This window comes from Chroicocephalus ridibundus, chromosome 1, assembly GCF_963924245.1.
Source record: "Chroicocephalus ridibundus chromosome 1, bChrRid1.1, whole genome shotgun sequence".
In the NCBI taxonomy this organism is placed as follows: Eukaryota; Metazoa; Chordata; class Aves; order Charadriiformes; family Laridae; genus Chroicocephalus; species Chroicocephalus ridibundus.
Window position 1 is genome coordinate 84551549 of NC_086284.1, and position 21009 is coordinate 84572557.

Genomic DNA, 21009 nt, shown 5'->3' on the forward strand with positions numbered 1-21009 from the left:
CCTTCCTGTTGAGTACTTGGTGCTACACTATTTGGAAAAGATTAATTTCCCAGATTTCAGTTTCAGTGAGGGCACACAGGGAAGATCCTTTGTCCGTAGGAAAAGCCAAGTCCAAATAATGTACAAGAGATTTTTGTTGTGATGTATGGCGAGATTCTTTTTCAAGGGCTTTCTCAACCAAACCAGAACATTTGAACACCATATACCTGGGCGAGGCTGAGACTACTCGTCTCTACAAAATTGCCACTACAACTGACAGCAATGACAATTAAATTATTGCTTGAAAATATTAAAGCACTGTGTTTTACCTGTACTGTTGCCTATACTGTCTTTGTTCCAGTCACATTTAGCTGGAATTTTCCATTATTAATATAAGGGATTTATATGCTGAACACGCCAGAGAGATTTTATTTCACCGGGGAATACTGGCAGAAGGTTGGTGTGCTGCTTTATACAGGGATACTAGTTTGGCCAAGATGTAGCTTCATTAAGTATGTGATCTTGTATTATTTATGGCTTTCTTGTTTGATGCCAACTATATATAGCACTTAAGGCATTGTGCCATTTGCATTTTTCTTTCAGGATGGGTTGCATATGTTAACTGTGCTTCCTTTTCTTTTAAATTTTCACATGCTGTCCTTGTGACTATAAACATTCAGTGATGATTCAGGCACTTAATTGGTTGTACTTTTGGCTTTAAAAAACTTTCCTTTTTAATGATATTGAATGATCCTTTGGAGTACATGATTAGCTCAAATTTACAGCTCATAAATTTAAACATCGGGTTTTTTTTCCTCCTCTGCTGATGTCTATTCAGCAGTGACTCCTTTACTACCACATTAAATTCCTCAATATAACTCCCTCTAGTACTCACACAGCGTCTGCCTTTGTATTATTAATATTGGTATTGTTTGTCTTCCAGGAAAAATAGTTATTTAGGAAAAATGGATAGGTCACACTTTTCAGAGATCCTAATTATTATTTTTAAATTCATGTATTATTTTATCATAGTAGTTTTACTACATAATAAATATGTAGGGAGCTACATAAAAATCCTGTAGGGAAAAAAGGGTTTGCTATATGGAGATTGAAATTACTAAAATAGGCCAATTGTCAAAATACAGCACCTTCAAGAAAAATACTACTCAAAAGTTTTTTAAAAAATGCAATAGTCAAAGATAGCAAAGTGAAGCCCCCAACATTTAAGAACTGTCAAAATTAAGGTTATCTGTGAAAACTTAATTTTTGTATTATTTATATTATATATTATATTATTTATATTTATAATTTTTATATTATTTTAATTTTTTATATTATTTTTATTTTTATACCTTATGATATGGTCTGTAATGACTTTACATGACTATTTTCCGTGGGATCCTTACCTTGTTAAGTGTGAAGGAAGGACCCATCCTGCTGTGAAGGATGCAGTTTAATAAATAGGCTTCTATCCTAGCAATTACAAAAATTGCAGAAAAATTATCAACTTATGAAACTCATATCGTGCTTCAAACACTCCCATAGTATCACGTATGTAGCCAGCTGTGTTAATTACAGAGCCCCCTCCTTCGATAGCACCAAGAATGATAAAGGGGTTTTGGTTTTCTGGTTTATTTGGCAATGCTGAAAGTGGACTGTTTCCCTCATGGATTCTAGGCTCTTAATTCTGAAAGAGAGCACTCTCTCAGTTAATCAGGATGTTTGCTCTTATTCTTTCCTGATAATTAGACCACGGTGTGAGTAAATAATGCTCAGACCACAGCTCAGTCCGCGGCTAGAGATAAAAGGCTCAAAAGCTGTCAGACGTCCGGCGAAGGTAATCCTTTCAGAGGAGGATGTGGTAGCAGAGATGCGGCGTATTCCTTTCAGTACAACATAGTGATATACATGGGAAGCTAGACTTCTACTACCTCTTGTATTCCACTTGGGTTTTTTACAGTGTGCACTCTTGTTTTCTGGGGGTTTTTTATGGGCTTTGAACATCAGAGAGCAGTGTTAGAAAGACAGCAAGTACCATATTTTTGTGAGAGTTCCCACATGCTGCAGTTGCAAGCACTTAAGAATTCTGCGTGTTAGAATTAGCAAGAGTGAGTTACTTTTCCCAAATTTCATATTTTATTTTTACTTGGACTAACAAAATAATAACATTGAATTTTACATCTAGACTAACCTACCTAGGCAAAACCAGGCACAGGCATTTTCCAGGGGACAGAAAAATCAAACAGCTGTTACAAGAAATAAAAATATACCGCATTGCCCACAACTAGCACACTTAAATGCATGAGTGCTTATATTCTGCCGTGTATCTGTTCTTCCAGTATAGCTGCCTCAGCAAGAGCTCAATGTGATGCCACAGATGATTTATAAGAAATACAGTCCCACTAACAGAAAAAAAAAGGAATTAAAGTTTTAAGGATAGCACATGCATTACTGCAGATAAATAGAAAATTACTTCCAAGCTATAAACCAAGACATATTTTTCAGACAAAAATGTAATTTCCAAATGCACTAGAAGTGATTTTATATACAGCAGTTGGCAAAGCAGAGAGGTGAAACCAAGTGCACATAAGGGAAAATCTATCAGTGTTTTCAGTAAACTCCTTTAGCACCACAGAGTCACTTACTTACCAGTGCTTTTGTACTGCCTCTGAAGGGTGCCCATAAAGCGGTGCTCCACAGACATATTCTACTGAGCTTCTGCCTGTTGGGTTTGGGGTTTCGGCTTCTTTTCATTTACTTTTTCTTAATATTATTATATTTTCTTTATATTTTCTTAATATTTTCTTAATATTGCAGCTCAGTCCAAGCTGCAATATTAAGAAAATATTAAGAAAATATAACGTGCTTTTCCAGATGTGCTCCTGAAGCTTCCTATTGCTTTTGTGATCTTGTTGCCCCTTATTTGACTTATAGACTGACTTGAGGGTCCATCCACGTGGTACTTTTCAGGCGGACCTGAGCTCACTCCAGTTCTGCTCCAAGCAAACCAGATGCAGGCCAGTTCCAAACCAGAACTCATGTATTCAGAGTCGGCGCCATTGGCAGACCAGTGCTAACAAACCTGTTGGACAGGCAGAGTGAACTGGTGCCTGCCTGCACCTCTAGGAGGACACCGCTGTGCGCTGTATGAAAGGATACGCTGGAACCCAACTAGGTCTTTTAGTGGCAGTCTGCGATCTTTCTTTACTCAGCTATCTAAAGGTCCCTGGACAGGGGGATGGCTAGGAGGTGGCTCTCAAACCTCATCTATTTCTTTATGTACAGCGCTCCCTGTAAGCCTGGTGTTTTTAAAGTGGAATTCTAGTTCCATGTATAAATTTGTTTCTAAATCCCCTTTGTGACACTGTATTTAGGCACGTTTATACTAGAACAATGTCTCCATGCTTCTTCTCAGCAGTACTTTCTCATTTTCCAAGGTTAGTGCTAAGAAGTGTTTCCATGATTGCAGACATCCTCACAGTAGTTTCAGAGTTGGTTTATGTGAGTCCTACTATTTTTTAGGGAAGTCTTTTCAGCCAGATAGAGCTGGCTGGGGCTATTCTGTTTTGCAGTCTCTTTCCTCGCTGCAGTTCCTGGTATATAATACAATTGACAAACTGCATCTAACATGACTCAACGAGAGTTCCCCTCCTCAGAACAGGGGCAATATTCAGGTATGTGTCGCAGATAGCAGCACTGAATTCCTTGCAGATGCAAGAACCTGTGTTAGCAACAAGGTGGGTGTTCTCAGGACCAGAACGTCACCAATTTACTTAAACTCAGCTCATCATAGACATTCACAGACACAGCTCCTATGGAAATCAGTGGTACCAATTAGTTACATAGATACCTCTGAAGACCTGGGCATTAGTTCTCTCTGTCACTAACTCCTGCTCAGAAGATCAACCCATCTTACCTCATAAGGGTCTCCTTATGACATTAACGATTAAGAATGTGTGGCACCATGATACAAAGGGTTTTATATGTAGAGATTATATAGCAGCTAAGTGCTGCAGGTAAGTAGATGGGTGGGCACCAGCAGTACAGAAAGAAGGACAGGCTCTGCTGTGCCTAAAGGGGGACATATGTGAGCTTTTGTTGGTGAGAGTGTGTTCTTAGGGAACAAGAGACGAGGCCTGCTTTTCTGCAAGCTCCACTTGACAGCAGGAGAGCTGAACAGAGCAATCCTGATTCCTGCCTAGTACTTAGGAGGGGATAAACTTTGGATCCTGGCTATGTCCAATGATGGTCTGATGTAAAATGTAGGTATATTCCAGGAAGTAAGGTTTCTTGGAAACCTTTCTGTAGGCTGAAGCTTACAGTTTCTCATAATATGCAGGTGATAACTTCCAGTAAGTGTAGAACCTGAGTGCAATGCCTGACACTGAAAACAAAAATAGATTTGGATACAAAATTTGCCTCCTTTTATGTGCATGAAACTTCTTCACTTGAAGCATCAGCAGCACGCAGCTACACCTGCATGTATATCCCTCAAGTGAATTCAAGTGTAATTCAATAACTTGATAAATAAATCATTCTGGCAGCTGTTGTCTTCTGTTAAATCACTCCACTCTTTCCAGAACTGATCATATTTTAATAGCTCTCTTCATTTTGGCAAGAGTTTTCACAGCCTGAGCCTCTTTCACTAAGCATGAGGCCAAGTTTATGGCACGACAGTGAACTTAACACCTAATCTCTATGTGCCTGTTCCAAAATGTGTATATGTAGACATATATTAATTTGGAGAAAGATATATTAATCCTTGCCTTAAGTAAGAATATTATCCAGGTGATTTAAGCAATGGTCTAGGAGAGGGGAAGGCTGCAAGGGCAACAAGAGAGGACACGCTCCTGGCAGTTCATCAGAAAGCTCGTAAGATCGCATGAGTCTCCTTTCTCGGCTCAATTCAGCACCTCTGGAAGTGCCTCCAGGGCCTCTTCGTTAGTGTGTGTTTTCTCTGGTGTACACACAGAGCAATTTTTGACAGTTCTGAAGAAGAAGAAAGGTTAAGTAGATGGCATAGTCTTTATGGTGCTAGGAGGCTCTGGATTGCATTAGGTTGTAAGTATATTCTTAAAATTGAGTATGTGTTTACGACTGTGAGTATGTTGGAGTATTTCAATGGAAAGCCCTAGCTCAGTGGAACTCACGGGAACAAACTCCCCTCTGAACAAATGTGCATGCATGTGAAAGTAATAACTTTAAAAACATTTGGCATTTGCAACTTTCTAATAGCATGTATGATATAATGCTGAGTAGGGAAAAGTAATTTTCATTTCCATAGCTCCTATCATCTGTCACTGTTGAGGAAGTCTGAGGTTTTCTGAGCGCTGCCCACATGGCGTGGCTGAAAAGTGAACTTCAGTCTGTCAGGCTTTCCACTAACACCTTCTGTATGCAGTAATCCAAAGGGTCCTCCTCTAAAATGGCACATTTAAGTTCCTCCTGTTTTCATGAGTGTGACTGTATATATCATAGATATCATCTGCATATGTGTTTGCAAAGGATAGAATCTTCTGCCAGTGAAAGCAGAGCTTCCCCTTATCTCATGTGTGATTAGTTACTTACACAGGCTCTGCACAAAGAAGGTGAGACTATCTTTTATTTTTTTAGTGAGTGCCCTTCTCTACTAATCACTTAAAATATTACAAAAGAAGCTTAATCACAGAACTTTAAAAATACTTATTTTACAGTATTACTTAGAGTAAATAAGAGTTTGCAAGCTTGTATACCTTTGTAGCTCATCAGACAGGAGAGATTTTGCCTTGGTCTCTGAGGTTGCTGCTGAAAAATAGTGCTTCTTGTGTAACTGTCTCCTTTAGGCCAGTATCTTAGAGAATGCGCCTAACATTCATTGACTGTGCTGCTGTACCGACTTGTCCAGTTTGGCACAAGACACGTCAACCAATTTTTACACAGGAACTTGTTTGGGGATTTTCACCGGCACTGGCTATCAAAACATCAGGCTGTGCTTGCCAGCTGTTTCAGGGAGGGTGAGGAAGAGGTAGGGCAGTTGCTGCACCCTTCCTTCCCAACAGACAGCAGAGCTGATCAGGTTTGCAGGAGAACATGTACCCCAGAAGAGAGTACGACTTCAGAAAAATAATTTCCTGGGGCTTCTGTTAGAGCAGCACCACCTATCACTTACCTGAATACAGAGCTGTGGGCCCTTAATCCCCCAACGTTTATGGCTTTTACCAAGTCTCTGACATTACTCATTTTTTGAGGCCGCTGGTTGGCAAAGTGCTGCCAAGCCACTGAGTCATTGTCTTCGCTGTCTAGCATAGTTCAGGTACTTCAATCAAAACTTCAGTTGAACTTTTGTAGCAAGAAAGCAGATCACCACGCCAAAGAAAGATCATGTTCAATGTTTTATGACCTTGTGAATCTTGCATCTCCATTGCCCACAGCTTAGAAGGCACAGTGCTGTACGAAACAGCAATTTAAACCAAGTTTTAAAATTCAGAGTTAGTATCTAACTGGGGTTAGGAACATGAATTTGGTGGTGGAGTGGAAAACACATCCATTGAGTTATTTAAAGAAATGATGGCAACTGGTGTAAAGGAATAAAGTCCCATTTTCTATTCATGTGATAACTCAGCACTTGACAAGTTGTCTTCTCTAGTTCCCAAGGTGAAAGAAGCAGCTGCCTTCGGACCTCTCCTGGCACAGAGGAAAGTTCCAGTGTCAAGACCAAAGCAAGAAGGTAGATTATTTTCATTCTACAGCATTTATTTTCCTGTGTACTGTGTATTTTTATAACAACACCCAAGCCAGAACCAGTTTAAAAGCCTTTAACATAAACCAAAGGTTCGGTGAGCACATTAGAGGCAGCATCTGGCCAAACCATTTAGCCAGTTCAAATGTGAGAAGTTTTTTTTGTATCCTTTTCAAAACATACTTTAACAATGTCCTTTAGCCATGTTCTCTTGGTTTTTCTCCTGGTCCTCTGTCAGAAGTCAATAGAAGTCTCCCCTGAACAAGACTGAATAAATATTTACCCTGAATCTTAAATAGCCTGGCTATGAATTTATGATGGTTCACAATTCATCAGTAAGTCTTGTGGATATCAGAGTAAGATGACACTACCTGTTCTTTCTCACATTAAAAAATTGTTGTAAAATCAGTCAGGGGAGCATACAAGGTCCAAGACCTGCCAATTTAGGTACACAAACAACTTAGGCTTCTGCCATGCCTTAGGAAACCGCTTCATGCATTTTCAAACAGAAAACTTCACTGCCTCTTCGGAACCACAACAGACTGCAGTGTAGGTCTGGTCAAAGCAGAGTATAAAAGCTGATCAAAGGGCACTCTCCCCCTCTCTTCTGGTGGGAAACAGTTTCCCTGTGATGGACAGAATCACAAAGCTGACTATAAAGACCTGCTTACGAGAGCCACAGAAAAAAAGCAGAATCCAAAAGGGGGGATTAAAAGATCGTATGGAGCTGATGTGTTTACAGGGCAGCAGCATCCTCCTGGGGAGTTACCAGACAAGTGGGCAGGGGCTGAAAGGCTGTGATTGGCTGTAGCTGAGATTATTTTTAGGACAAGGTGGGTTTCACCCAAAAACAATCCACAAATGCTTCCAAATCTTAAAGAAAATTAAAAAAACCCAACAAAATAGACTGATATGCTGTCTGACACAAAGGGTAAGATACTGGGTTTCTTCCAATTCAAATGCAGTACTCTCAGAAACAACGGATTTATACAGTAAAGTTCTCTAAATGCCATGTACTGCACTTTTCTGTCTCATGATAAAATGCATGAAAAGAACAAGAAGGATGCCTCTTTCTGAGGAAAGTCAAACGGCTGATATATTATTCTTAATCTGATCTGTCATGCTTGCCTTGCACAGTGTTTCTTTCTCTGTGTATGTAATGCTTTTCATCTGCGCAGTCACGAAGGCTGTGGTGTGCTCTGGGTGGCACCCTTTTTCAGTGTGCTCTAAAGGTCAACTGATTTGGGCTATTCCCAGCTCCATGGAGGATGAGTATCAGGTGCTGGCATAAAGGATTCCTCTCATGGGAGGCCAGCTTTTCTCTTTCAATGGATAGAACTGGAGCTCGAGCATCTCGGCTGATTACAACTACAGCAGTATAACAAATGGAGGGAGGAAAGCTCTAAAGTTGGCAGATCCCAAACCATTTATCATGCAAGAGTTCAAAACTAACACCTCCAACTATATGTGGCGATCAGCAGGCACTCAGTGGACAGGAGTCACAGCATATAAACTCATGTGCAGATGGGAGACTGGCAGTAAAAAGACACAACAGATTTTCCTGTGAGTTAAAGAAAGAACTACCACATAAATTCTAATATTTTCTCTCTTCAATTTAATGTAGGTCATCACTATGTGAACTCTGATTGTAGATAATTTTAGAATGACCTATGAATTCATAACTGGGTGAATAAAGAGCAAATTATTTTTATCAGTACTTATGATATAGTGCTCCTCTTATCTCCAAGTCTCCATTGCCAGTTTTTTTTGCAGTTGATTGCAGCTTCAGTCGAGGGGTCTGCGACTGGAAACAAGATGCTGATGATGACTTTGACTGGAATCCTGCTGATCGAGATAGAGGTATTTAAATATTTGCCGTCTAGTTATGCTTTGATTTGATGGCTCACCCCCTCCAAATAAAGGGGGGATAGAGGGGAAAACGGAATCAAGAATTAGCTTTCCTATCATAGAATCATAGAATAGTTAGAGTTGGAAGGGGCCTAAATATCATCTCATTCCAACCCCCCTGCCATGGGCAGGGACACCTCCAGTGGGTTATCTTTATAAAAGAAAAAAGGAGGCAGAGAATTCTGGGAGTGGTAATTGTTTCTTTGAAATATCCAGTGGCAAATGGTTATCAGCAACATATTTCAACACAAATGTATCAAAATATGAGAGAAAGGATTAGAATATAACTGTTCAGAATTGCAAGGTACAAGGCAATGGAAACCTTATTAGTTACGCGTTGTGTCTCTCCAAGACCGGTAGGGCGTTTAACCACATATCTGCCATGTAGATGGATGTGGCAATCCATGGCTTAGACAGCACTGTGATAATTGCTCAGAAATCTCAAACTCTGCAAGACAAATGAGTGACGGCATTCCTCAGAATGAGCCAAGGGCAGTGGGCTCTTCAAGAACAACCGATACCTGACCTGGTACCGATGCCAGGCCTGCTAAAACCTGAGAGAGAGCTCTGCGAGTGCAATGTGTGACTGTTGTGCTGGTGTATATAAAAAGGTGGGGCTGAAGAAACTTGTTTGAAAGGATGTCTCTTACCCTGTGACACAGGAACCGTTGCAGAACTTAGTGCAGTAGGGACCAGTGGATCCTGCAGATCCTACAGGCCACCTGCTCCAGTTCCTACACGCACGTAGCCTCCATCTTCCCTCACGGTCTTTCCATCCCAGTCTTTCTTCAGTATCCCTTCTGCTCCTGCTGTATATATTTCCTTTTCCCCAAGTCCCTTCTCTGTCCTGTCACTTCCGGGAAGACTTGACCCTGACCTTAACCTCCCCAAACTTATATCTGCTGATTATGACTTTATTTATGGGCTCAGATGGTTTAGCCCTTTATCACTTTGTGGATCTCTGTCATTTCATTGGTCCTCCAGGATTTGGGGAATAAACTGTCAGTTTCTTTATGAGTTTGTCATCACTGCAGGGGACAGTGGAGAAAGTATTGAGATAGCTCAAGTACTGGAAATGGTCTGAACTCAGAGGCACAGCAGCATCTTTCAGGCTGTTGCATTTGAAAAACTGATATGATTTTGCCTTTGAAAGGTAGTGCAAGGAAGAATGACTGTAATTGCCAATGAAATACAAACTCATCTCCTCTGTAAACTGATATGACTTCCAGCAGCGCAAGCGTATTCCTTGTAAAATACACTCCCTGCTGCTTTTCTCCAGTCTGACTTTAAAGTATTGAAGTAACACAGCTTCCACATATTTTCTTAGCAAATACATATTCAATTTGCTAATAAATAAGTCCATTAAAGATGTGTTTTCCTTTTTTTTTTTTGTTACAAGGTGATGGGTACTACATGGCAGTTCCAGCCTTTGTGGGGCACAAGAAGGATATGGGGCGTCTAAAACTTCTCCTCACCGACCTCAAACCAAAGAGCAGCTACTGCTTGATTTTCAGTTATCGGCTTGCTGGCGAGAGAGTGGGGAAACTTCGAGTGTTCCTTGCAAACAAAAAACCCACTCCTGTCTGGGAGCAGAACAAAGGAAAAGATGAAAGGTGGAGAACTGGAAAAATAGATATATTTCAGGGGGCTGAAACAACCAACAGTGTAAGTGTAACATGATTTATAAGCCAACTACCATAATCAACATAACAGCTTAATTTCCTAATCCTCAAGTGTTCCACCAACTGTTTTATAGGCATCGCTTACTGGCAATTGAAAGGCTTATCTGAAATGGGAAACAGAAACACAGATTTTAGGAGGCAGAAAAGTTACTATCCGGTTGTAATTTCAGAACTGAATTACCCCAGTTGGTTAGAACACTGATGCCAGTAATACCGTCATTTTGTAAAAACTGCATCAGATCATAAATTAACACAAACAATGAAAATCTCTCTTTAATATCTCATGCAAGAGAAACATATTTCCAGCAAACATATGTTGTTGGAAAAATGAAAATTATCCCTTTTTCATAGAAGAGGATGCTCTCAAACCACACTAGGCCAGATAATTAGTGCAAGGGGAGACATCATGTATAATCAAGGGTGGCCAATCACCCTAGGAGCAAGATATACTAGCTAGCCAGCAGGGAACACTATGCACTGATGTATGTCTGAAAACTGCCTCAATCAGGGCTTCAGATAGTTTCTCCTTGAAGTTCTAGGGCCTGGTTTTCTTTTATGTGGCTGAACGTTTGCAGTGCTGTGTAAAGGCTTCCACTGTATAATTGAATACTGTGATTATAAATGAAATGCAAGCTCTTTTCAAGGTTCTTTGCACTGCTGGAATGATATAGAAAAGCCCTTACATAAATGTAAATCAGACTATAAAAACCCCAGCCATCGTATTCATAAAAATGAACCTACTTTCTAGATACAATATACATACTATACTATACATATACATACTATATATATAAAAAAATATATATAGTATATACACTATATATGTAGTATATATAAAGTATATATATCTCTCAAAACTAAGGATCAAAATAGATTGAAAACAAAGAGCTGTAATGCCTTCAAGAAAAGGAGTGCGCTAGCATCCCATACTATGGTAAAACTACATTATTATAAGAGGATTTCACTCAATTTGCATTTTCTCTGTACAATGGAAATAAGTAATCTTATTAAAGGAATCCATTCGGTATTGTAAATCCACAGAAGATTATCAGTCTAGTTCAAATAATACACAGAAAATCTAAGAACTGCAAGGATTTAAGTCATTAAGTCCTGTATTGTGGTAAAACATTTCTCAAATATAGCATTATTATTAATTAACATTACAAGTTGCTAAATGGTTGGATAAATGACATTTTGACAATACCTCTCTTTTCTTATGACAGGTCACTTTTGAATCAGAACGTGGGAAGGGCAAAACTGGAGAAATTGGAGTGGACAATGTTATACTAATTTCTGGCCTATGCCCAGAAGATACCTGATAATGGCTATTGGAGTATACTGGATTTAATCCTATTTTTAATATTTGCCTTACTAGTAGCGTATTTTTGTATAATTTTCTTTATAAAAACCAACAACATAAAAACTGTGCCTTGAACTTAACGCAGCAATGCAAACAGAAAAACTGACGTGCAAGAAGCAGAGTACACTTTTTTAATGAGTTATTCTAATACACGCTTTGAGTGTAGCACTACTGTATTTTATCACTCAAGGTCAGGGTTTCTAAAGTATTATTTGTCTAGCTTTTTTACAAATTTTACAAGCTTTTATTCCTTAAAGTCCTTTTCAAGACTATTCTTAAGTCTTCTATTTCATTTTTTCTACTTCACAAGGACATCGAGCAGTATTTAAGAGGATGTTACTACTTCTGGTGACATAATTTTAACTTCCTACTTAGTTTGTAGATATTCAATCTATTCAACAAGTAAGAGAAAAGAGAAGAGCTTTATTTCCTTCTTGACGGAGCTATGCAAATTGCAAGTGGAGTCATGTCTTTGAGGAATATTTTCATTACTAATAAAGAATGTAAAATACCTTGTTTGTCATCAATGTCTTTGAGTCACACAAATCAGTATTTAGAAATGATCCCTTTATAGTTTTATAAGCGTGTAGTGTTCATCTTTAACAGATGATGTTACCAACTGGCACTGAAAAAAAAGAACAAAAAGAACGACCCATTATTAGCACTTTAAAAAATTCACACTATGTACTGACCTTCAGGGAAAAACTGGTTCCTGTTGGATTGTAGGCATACTTTACCCCGCAGAGGTATGAAGGAATAGTTTTCATTTTCCAGCAGACAGTATAGCCTAGTGCCCACACGATAACGCTCCTTCTTACACAACTGAAAAAAACCCCTCTGCTGCAAGTCCCTTCATGTCCCTTCAAATTTCAGCAAAAGGGATGGAGACTATCTGCCATCACCAGCAGCAGGGAGGTGAGAAGAACCTCTCCCACAAACCAGGAGCTGCTGGCCTGCCACCCCCACCACGCTTTCCCATGAACACACACATGTACACGTATACATACACTTACATGTACAGGCACATGTACATGTAAGTGTACACATTTGAGGAGGGCCTAGAATCCAGGTTCCACCTCTTCTTAGAAGAAGTTGAATGACAATGCTGTGGAGGACAAAACCATCTTCTGTCTTGTGATCTCTTCTGAAAGTAGGTGGTCTGAATCCCAAGAGGACAGAGATGCCCATGGAGAAGGCCTAGTTCAGGCAGTGCTCCGTTAAACGTGCATGCATGCATTTTCCTCGTGGTTAGCTCTGTGTATCCCCTTCTAGGTTGACTGCTCACTGTTTATTATTAGTGATGCTCTTGATTTTGTTTCTTGTATGAAGAAAGGGACATTCAAAACAACTGAATAGAATTTTATAGAGAAATACTAAAGAACCCTGAAGAATTCAGCCTATACGAATCTAAGCTTTTTAAAAAAATACAACTCCAACAGTTCAAACACCTTGAATTGCAACTAGTCAGGGATGCTTGAGACATTTCTTGTTGAAATACAATATTTTTGCACTTCGCACACAGTTCAGGAAAGGGTAAGCAAGACTGAAAATGTCTGAAAAGTTTACAATAGCTATGTAATCAGGAAGTGCGTGTTCTTCGCTAGAACTAGTCTGTGTTACAAAACAGGTGCTCTGAGAACTGTACGTGGACTTCACCTTTGACACGTGAATTTCTTTCCTGGTGTCTCTGGAGGTGCTGAGGCAATTACAGAATAAGGACTTGAGAGAACCAAATTCTCTTTAATCTCAGACAAAGACCATGGGAGTTGCAAAGCAAAGGGAAATTTCCCTCAGTAGTGGAGGACTGTGATCTCAGGATGCCTGAAGAACCTGGTCAAAATGAGGCAGAAAAGTGAAACAAGTATTTTTCTGGACCCAGTCCTCCTTGTCTGACTCTCCGAACTACCCTTACTGAAGACTGAGAAAATGAAAGATGAATTTTATTGAAATCGAATTCTGGGTCTAGCTTCAAGCAGCAATAACTTACACATACACAGTGCCCCTAAAGCCTAAGAAGCCTAAGAATTGTTACAGTATTGAGCATTACAGTACAAATTATATATTTGAAATATATATGTGGAGCAAATTGAGTCTACCTAAAAACATGCAGCTAGGCATTTCTTGCACGTGCAGTTACTTGGCATGGAAAGATAAATACTGCCTGTGGGAAGGCATAATGTCTAAAGACTATTTGCTCAGTAGACAAACAATAGAGAGTAAACACAATGAACATGGTCTGATATGGAGCCAGATATGACGATATTTATTTATTGTTGGTTGAATTGTAGCCCACCATGAATCCTGACTGTGACAATTACTTTAGGAGTAGCATTCCACCCAAAAGGCAAAATAAAAAGCAAAGGTTTTGCATTTTATGGAACGGGTAAGAAAATTATTTGCACAGATCAGCACGGACTGCAATAGCTGCCATAAAGCTTTCTACAGTAGAAGAAGAAGTTGTTTCTCATTTGTTTGCAATGGATTGTCCGATACACAACAGCTTGCATCACAGCAGATCATAAAAATAACTCTAGCATAATAAGATCTGAAGAGCAAAACTGAAACCTTTTTTGTTGTGAATACATTCAAAGATAGCTGCTGCAGAAGCAATAAAATAAATCCATTATGTATAGGCATTCATACAAACCGTGTCAGCACATCAGCAAATTAACTGGTATTGTTTGCAACATTCACTCAAAAGATGCAACTGCTCAGGGCAAAAGCTACGTGTTTCTCCTTCAGATGAGAACAGTTAAAGGGCATATTATGCCCACAGTCATTAATGCCTCAAAATGTTCCTGACAGTTTTCCATTACTGTGAAATGTGAAATCCATTAGCTACTTGATTATTTTAGACAGCAAGGAAACTGCACTGGGAGTATTTGAAAATGTTAAAGGTACGCTACAATCAAGTGGCTTGAACTTTGATTCACAGCTCTTAAGTCTGATAATAAACTTTGGAGACAGTACTCTGCCTACAAGTTAATGGCAAAAAAAGAGCTTCTAGCTAATTACCCAAATCTATACTACATCCTCCAAAAACTACTCAACAGATGTGATCACTTAATCTTGAAGGTTGTATAACGAAAGGTTTCAATCACTTTTCTTCAACTGCCAAAAGAATTAAAAGAGAGATTTCATTTTGTCAACCTTGAATACATGGAAATGCTGAGGCACGTTCCCACAAGATGATTATCTTGTAGCCTGCAATTGAAAAGCTATTAGATGTTATTTTTATACATGAAATAAGGATTCCCCACTGCAATTTTTAAGGATCATAAAGTTGAAGATAATGGTGAGATGCCTTCGATGACTGATTGCCACTCATATTTACTTCGTAATTGCTATATATTTTAGGACAGAGTCATACACCTGCATGTACTGGAGGTATTGAAATTCATGACAATATATTAATGAAAAGGTAAATAACAAGAAAGTGTGGATAATAATTTATTTGGTCATATGTGCACTGCTACATAAAAGCTCATCACAGGAAAATATTTTTAATGGAAAAGAATTTCTTATTTCGATACTTATTAACCTCTCAAATACCTGACTTTAAAGTTTGATTTCAGCAAAGTTAGACATTCAGTCTCTCTGACTTTCCCCCTTCCAAACTCCAGCTCTTCAGGAAGTGCACATTACAGAGTACACCAATTGTTATTTTTTTATTTGGGGAGTATTTAGTAGTGATTCAGTAAAGCATGACTGAATGTTTTAGAAGGTTCTTTCCTTTTCCTTTTTTTTTTTTTTAGGAAATAGCCTAATACTCTGCCTGAAAATCTCTCAATTTCTTAAAATTTGTGTAATGCATTATACCGATTCCTATTTCCAATACACCCCTGAGACAGATTTGAGAAACATTTGAATAGCGATTCTTTTAGGTGCTCAGATTAAAGCTATCTTTAATCTCACAATTGAAGTGTTCTATTAATTTTAAAATGAAATAAAAATATTTCAAAGCTAAATATCATCAGGAATAATACAATTTATTATGAATAATCAGTGTATTTGATGCCAATAGAAACATATATTTGAGTTAAAGGAAACAGCATCTCCCTAAACTTGCTTTAAAATAGCATTTCATTCTTTTTACTTCCATACAAAGATGGTGCTTCTCCAACAAGCTGGATGGTGTGCAGGAGCACTGAATAGCTCCACAGACATGCTTTCTCAAGACCCAACTCCCAGCACTCCCTCAAACGATTCACAGGTAGAGTTTGGAAGCCAAAATTCCGAAGCAACCAGTTCCAGGAGGCAGTTCGCATGCAGCAACTCCATTTTTTGTAGCACTGAGGAGGTGGCATGTTTAATTTGCTGCTGTTCATTCTGTATACAGACAATAGCAAAGTTGGTAGCTCATTTGGGCATTATAAATCTTCTTCCAGAGCTGACTGCCCTGCTCCATTGCTTTCTCCTGGCTGTACAGGGAAAATCGGTGGCTAACTGTGATACCCAAAATCTATTTGCAGAATTGGACACCTCTGCGTTGGAGCCGGAGCTCCCATTATGTAATTTTTTTTCCTTACTTGCTCGCAGAACCATAGTGAGCCTTTTCATGAACTGAATCATAAGTCTGGATCATAGAGAGATTTTGGTTTTTTTTTCTGTGAACTCTAAAAACAATATAAATTCAAGACTTATTGACAAAATAACCGTAAAACTGAAGAAATCTTAAACCAAAGAAAGCTCTCCAGAAAGAACTACAGCACTGCACCATGAAATGAATGCCATTGAGAGGGCCTCTCTTTCTGTGGGCCCCTCTTTCTGTGGGCCCTTTTATATTTCTTTCAAAATTTGCTAGATCTGAGCACCTCTCTTAAGAGAGCACAAATCTTGTTATGGTATCCTGCCACTGAAGCAAACTGGACACTACCAAGTTCGGTAGTGGCCACTACTGGCCAATAACTCAACACTGGAGGAAGTCGACATTAGGCAACCCAAGAACACGAAAGTGAACCCGAGAGACAGGTCACTAATTAGAGCATGGGAGAAATATGAAAGCCAACCTCAAATGCAGATACACGGTGAGGGATATTTTCTTGCGTCTGGTTCTTACTGCTCCCTCACCATATTCATGTTTCTTCTTACTACAAGGTTTGGTATCTCAATCAATCAATTCAATTATTACATAAACAAACCATTTTGAAAGTATTGTGTAGCTTTTCCTGCTGTCCCAGCTGCCTTCCCACAAAAGATGGAAATGATTTTGAGGGCTTTATGCCAGAATAGATATAGTTGTATACCTCCACTCAAACTGCATCCAAAGTTAAAAATCGTTTTTCGATGTATATTCCCCTGTCAGGAGACAGATGCCTCATCTGGCTATTGTCTGTTGGATTTGGGAGACAGATACAATTGCAAAGACATGAAATCTCCTGCCAATGACAAATTAGGCATGAATATATTGGCCACTCTGGGCTCCCACAGGAATTCAAGCAGTTGGAAAGACGTCTTCGGAACCACTGGAGGATATTTTCCTAGTAGCCTCCCACACCTCCAACTTCACCAGTTTGCTATTTGCAGTACCTGTCCCTCTGCTTGTTGCTGCTGCTCTGCTACTCCGGGAACATCCTTTCCCGACAACAAGGCCATCTAGGGTCCTTCTCCTTAGTCGGTCAGTGCCATCATTAATCATTCTTCGCTTTCTCGATTTTCAAGGATGACACAATCTAATTCTTCCTAGGCAGGAAACACAATAATAAAAATCGTGCTTTAAAGTCAGTGCCAGAAAATGTCCACAATTCCGAACAAATCCATTTTATTCAGCCATGCTAATAAAGAGTTTCTGAACTGTTGCCACCTTTCATTTTGTCTTTACAGTCATATTATCATGGAGATTTAATACAAAACTATCCTGTGGCCAAATCAGTGCTTTATAAACCTATAAAAAGAAAGGCTGTATGAGCTATAAATCAAAAAATGTGATGGTTTTCTATAGGATTAGTAGTACTTTTAATAACGATATTTATAATTCTGCCTTTCTTTTTCAGTCAGGAAGTAAGAACATTTTTAATCATGTATCACAACTTTGGTGTTCAAGCTTTTTGCTGAAGACACATTCTGTTCCCAGCCATGTTTACGGAAATCTTTTACTCATCTCATTTCATGATTGACACTTGGATTTACTCTGATGTTACGGAAAGCTGACATTGACTTTGCCTCCCTGTCTAGGAGGATTTCTAGCAAGTGACCAGTTCCCTTTCAGGTTTTCAGAGAGGATACAATTTCCTTGATTGCTCTCCGTAAGGAACAGCTGCTGCCGTTACCTGTGCACAAGGTTTCAGAAAGTTCAAACCACAGCTCCAGTGCCTGTACCCAGGGATTTTAGAGGAAATGCCTGTCCGTCAGTCCTTCCTGCCACAACACATTTTGCCTGAGCTATTCTGAAGAGGCAGTTGTTACCAGTCCAAGAGTGGACAATAAAAGGGAGAGATTAAAGCTTACCCTTTGAAAAATAAATTGAAGAAAGACTTCAAGGGAGCTCACACATACTTTGTTTCAAATACAAATTACATTACAAATTACATACAAATATAAATACAAATACTTTACAAATCTTTTGTGAATGGCAGTACATCTCTGCAACATTTCATTGCTAATGTATGATCAACACACAACATCTTCAAAACTGGTAAAAAAAAGCTTTTTATTTCATTAAAAGAAACTGCATATCACTGTTCTTCTAGTGATTGTGATCTCTTTCATAGATACGGGTATGAGTTAATAAACAAGCAAAGTAATAATTGTGGCAGTTTTCCAGGTCTCCTGCTTGATGGCAAGCCAGAACTGATCACATGCGTTCTTATGCTAATGTTGCCTTTATATAGATCACGTGCAGAAAATGTAAACCTGCAGCTCATTTAAACTCAGAAATGTTAAATTTTTACAGTATGTCCAAAATGATGTGTTGTACCACTGTGGGACTATATGACAAAGCAGTAAATTACATGATAAAATAGTAGCCTGTTATGACATTATGATATGACATAATTTAAAAAATAAAATAAAAAAATATAAAAATTAGTTTTATAGAATAAATAATACCCAATTATTTTGTTTTGATTTTGTTTTTCTTTAAACAGAACCATTGTTTTATGAAAAACTTTTTTAGGGATGCTTATTTGAAACTGATACTATTCTGTGCAAAAACTTTATGATGAACATTGTTTGACCAACATTTTTCCAACTAGTTCTGTGGTTATTTAACACTTTATCTGCTGGCAGAATATCTCACTTCGTTGAATAGAAGCTTATGTTTTTAGAGAAGCAGACACTTATCACAGCCCATACTGAAGTCTCAAGGAAGCTGTTGCTGTTAGAGTAGCACTGATTTTATCCTGGAAAACCATGCAAGCACAAAGATGTACATACATATCATTACACACCTATAAAAATATGTATGATTATAATGGGAATATATTTCCATCTGGGTTTTTTTGTTTGATTGTTTACTTCAGAGGTAATTAAGAAAGCATTATGATCTGTTTTACAGATGGGAAACTGGAATAATGATCCCTTTACTCATTAGATCAAAGAGGATTTAATGGAGATGCCCAAGCAGTCTTTGGAGTGAGGAACCTGCCTTGAGGAGAGGCATCCTCAGTTTTGATCCCTAATCAAAGGAGGGCTAATCACAAGGAACAAGTCACACTCCGCTCCTTCTTGTGCCTTCCTGCCAAGGGAGATCTGTGCCTTTGCAGCAGGCAAGGCACTTTGAGGATATAAGGAATTCTATACATACCGTGCTTACAATTGTACAGATAGAGAAAGGTTAAAGAAAAATAGCACTCAAGAGCCTTACCCTGGGAGCCCCAAAGTGAAACTACACTGCAAACTCTTGAATATTGCAATGATAGCTACTGTTGAGCTTGTGACATGCATATGCTGCAAAAATACTTAAAAATATGTAAGACAGGCCATTGGATGACATGCCACATTTGGACCCGGAAGGCTTAGACTGCGTTCCTGTTCTGCTACTATTTTATTGTGCCAGTTCTGGACAGTCATGTCATCTGCTTCAAATTCTTCATCTCTTGTTTCATAAAATTATGGACCTTTTTGTGATAGCTTTTGTCCCACACTTTGTTTCTGTGTGAGCCACAAAGACAAGGCAAAAAGGAAGACTGATCTCAACTGTGGCCTCCAGGTAGCCATGGCTAACCATTGTACCACGCGTTCAATGAATTTGTGAGTTTGACACAAATACATAGCAAGTTAGGTATTAAACAGAATTAGCAATCATTCAGGGTTCTTCAATTACCAGTGTATAATGCAACCGCTGCAGCAGTAGCAAAGAAAAGTTTGATACCACTCAATATCAAACACTGTTCACTGGTTCATTACAATAATTTAATAAATTGCTTATGTGATTTTTTTACATCCTATACAACGTGAGGCTTTTTTTTTTCCTTTGTGATTGGTACTAGTGATGTTCATTATGTGAAAACAGGGAAAAAGAGGTGTGTCTGCCGTACATGATATCCATGCTGAAACATATTGGCAAGTTCAGGTAAGTAAATTCAGTTTACTCTCAGCAGAGGGCAATAAAGGCCTCATTAGGGAATAAAACCAATAACATGCATTAAAAAAATCACACCAACTTTTTACTGTTACTGAGATTAAACCCCTGTACATACACCTGTACATTTGCTGTAGAGCCTTCATTCTAGAAGAATGAATAGAATATTCTAGAATAGAATCTTTTACAAAATCATTTTGAATACCCTAAAACATATAGAAAAGATGAAACCACAGCAATAAAAGCAATGACAAATACCTTTGCTCTGAATAAAATGCATCACCTTTTAGGTTTTTACTGCATAATCTGATATGTCCAGCACACTTAATTATATCCAAAAGCTGCCACCCTGTGAACTAAGTTTTGTAATATTTAACACTGCGTGTACCAAGAGCTCAGTTTGTCATCCAAAAGACTAGCTGGTTACACCAAAAGTAATGCCGTACAATGTTGAAAATGAGAAGTTTTGCAATGTTTTTTTCTGCTTTCCATTAGCTATGATACTAATTTACCCCACCTGGCGTGTCACACTGCCTTTCCCTGTGTTTGCTTGAGAAGGACCATGTCACGACTGAGGTTAAAGTTTAAAATCACGTGAATATCATCTACTTTTCCACCAGGCTCAGGGCTGAGGGAAGTCAAGGAGCTTTCCCCGCTTTCCCCAGCAGAGCGTTCCCAAAGCCCCGCTGGCCAGGCCTATGTCCAGCTCCCGCTCCATCAGCATGGCGGCCGGGCACCGGGGGAAGGCTGTGCCCAGCACAGGTGCCGCTTCACCCCACGCTATGTCAGAAACACACCAATGCCCAAAACGGGCAGCCTCAATGGAAGCTACGCCATCACA

The 21009-nt window shown here is 38.9% G+C and overlaps 1 protein-coding gene across 1 annotated transcript in view; it reads left to right on the plus strand.

The window, feature by feature from the left end:
* EGFL6 (EGF like domain multiple 6) overlaps positions 1-11898 on the plus strand; it is a 43687-nt gene extending 31789 nt beyond the window's left edge. The window contains exons 9-12 of the mRNA XM_063351243.1: positions 6605-6685; positions 8471-8557; positions 10005-10270; positions 11511-11898. Of these exons, the coding sequence (XP_063207313.1) occupies positions 6605-6685; positions 8471-8557; positions 10005-10270; positions 11511-11606 (530 nt within the window). The 3' untranslated portion in view covers positions 11607-11898. The remainder of the gene's footprint in view (positions 1-6604; positions 6686-8470; positions 8558-10004; positions 10271-11510) is intronic.
* The last annotated feature ends 9111 nt before the right edge of the window (positions 11899-21009 follow it).